General features: G+C 36.4%; 1 protein-coding gene across 1 annotated transcript in view; it reads right to left on the bottom strand.

The window, feature by feature from the left end:
* Positions 1 to 6: 6 nt before the first annotated feature.
* LOC106876103 (mitochondrial 2-oxoglutarate/malate carrier protein) overlaps positions 7 to 2,306 on the bottom strand; it is a 32,629-nt gene continuing 30,329 nt past the window's right edge. Inside the window, exons 10-11 of the mRNA XM_052976922.1 lie at positions 2,173 to 2,224; positions 7 to 568 (exon numbers count right to left, since the gene is read on the bottom strand). Of these exons, the coding sequence (XP_052832882.1) occupies positions 392 to 568; positions 2,173 to 2,224 (229 nt within the window). The 3' untranslated portion in view covers positions 7 to 391. The remainder of the gene's footprint in view (positions 569 to 2,172; positions 2,225 to 2,306) is intronic.

The raw sequence follows: 2,306 nt of genomic DNA, 5'->3' as shown, positions 1-2,306 counted from the left end.
TAAGCTGTAGAAATTACAAAACAAATTGTTCTACTGAATAATTCTTTTCAATCCATATTTTTAGTACTACCCCCACCCTCCTACAGACAAGGAAACCCAGAGTGACTTTTTTTCCCCCCATTTTTCCCCCTTTTTTGTATTTACCACAAAATCAATTTAGTTCTAAACATCAAAAGTTCAATCACTTTGACAGGGTCATATGGTATGACTTTGAACCCACTTATATGGTATGTGTGTGTTAATGTATGCAAGTATACATAATTATAGACATACATTGTGTGAGTATACAAATGTGTATCAGTTTTTTTTGTTTTTTGCTTTCAACAACTCCTGCCAAGTATTATGCTGCAAACAATTGACAACTGATAATTCAGCTGCCAATTGTTAAACACTACAAACCACTGCGTCCTTCCAGATCGTTCATAACAATTCTGCGATACATCTTGTTCATTTGCTCCAGGAAAATAAAAGTGAGAACTGTATGAGGACCAAGTCTGGCATAATAGGGAGTGAAACCCTTCCATAAGCTGAATAATCCTTCTGAGCGAATTACTTTGTAAAAGACATCCTGAAAAAAATAGAATAGAATACAGTTAACTGCTAATGTAAATGGTATTAGTTACAGACATTTGCAGTAAAAAGAAACAATACATTGACAGAATTCTATATCTATTCATCATAATAGTGGAGGCCCAATGGCCCAATGGTTAGGGCAGCGGACTCACGGTCATAGGATCGCGGTTTCAATTCCCAGACCGGGCGTTGTGAGTGTTTATTGAGCGAAAACACTTAGGTGGCTCCAGCTGGGGATGGTGGTGAACCCTGCTGTACTCTTTTACCACAACTTTCTCTCACTCTTACTTCCTGTTTCTGTTGTGCCTGTAATTCAAAGAGCCAGCCTTGGCAAGCTGAATATCCCCGAGAACTGTGGAGTGCTCAGCCCTTGTTGCAAATAAAATTATTATTATATTAAAGTTGGTGGAATGGTAAAAGTGCCAAACTAGATATGTCCTGCATGTTTCATTGTATATCCAATAAACATTTGCTGCCCCCTCACTTAAATCATACTTAACCCATTTCACTTTGCTAATAACTCATCTCTTGAACATGTCTTGATCTAAACACCAGTGGTTCTCAACCACTTTTTGCCTAAGGACCCCCTTTGGTTCCTATTTTACTCTACTGGACCCCCATAACCATATGATGTACGAGGGGGTGCTGAAAAGTTCCTGGTTTTGGGTAAAAGAAAATACAGAAAGATCAGTTAATTATGATTCTCCTTTCAGATTCATACACTTATTGCAGTGGTCCTTCAGTTTTTCTAAGTTCTGTAAAAGAACTCAGAAGGTTGGGCCTCCAACCAGGCCTTTTGTCATACACATAAAGCCAGGAACTATTCAGTAACCCCTATATAAAAAAACAAAAACAATCCTACTGCATTTTTATAATTAAATATTTGGAATTGTATAAAAAAAATTGTCAAAATATTTCGTGTATTATACAAGTATAAGCAATTTATTGCACATAAATTTTGACAACAAAATCCAATATGCCCCATCCATGGGTCATATGGACCCTGGTTGAGAACCACTTCTCTAAATTCTGTTTTATTAAACATAATCTCTAATTTGAGAGACAGAAAAATTGACAGATCATTGATGGGACTTGAACCAAGTATATATTGCTTGCCAAGGGACTACATTAATGATTAGGCTACGAAATATCAAATATTCTATTTTTTTAGCCCTTTTGCATAGGCTCAAGAACATGGGGTGCAAGCACAGCCCCTAAAATTTTGGGACAGGCAATAAAAACGCTTTGAATCTGGCTTTGCACCCCCCAAGCACATTTCATTCCTGCACTTATGCCCTTTTGAAAATAATGAAGAATTTAGCAAACCTTCAAAGGACAAAATACAAAAACAGTGGCAGTTTCCATAGTATCAATCTTAAGGAAAATAAAACCAGACACAGAGAACAAATTCACACACAAGGCATTGACTGGCCTGAGGCTATGGTAAAAAACACTTGCCCACGATGCCACACCCAAGTTGTCACACAGCAGATTTGAAGTTGAAACCATGTGGTTATAAAATGAGCTACCTAACCGCGCAGCCATGCCTATGAGTCTTTGAGAAATATCTTGCGTATGTAATATCAGTCTTAGACTTACCAATGCTCCTTTATATTCTGGCACACCATCTATAATTTTCATGTTCTGAATTCTGAAAAAAAGAGAAAAAGAAAATCAATATACACACACATAACATATATATATATATATATATATATATATATATATATATA

The sequence above is a fragment of the Octopus bimaculoides genome, chromosome 26, assembly GCF_001194135.2.
Source record: "Octopus bimaculoides isolate UCB-OBI-ISO-001 chromosome 26, ASM119413v2, whole genome shotgun sequence".
In the NCBI taxonomy this organism is placed as follows: Eukaryota; Metazoa; Mollusca; class Cephalopoda; order Octopoda; family Octopodidae; genus Octopus; species Octopus bimaculoides.
The sequence above is the reverse complement of the archived record's forward strand: the minus strand, read 5'-3'. Positions and strand labels throughout refer to the sequence as shown.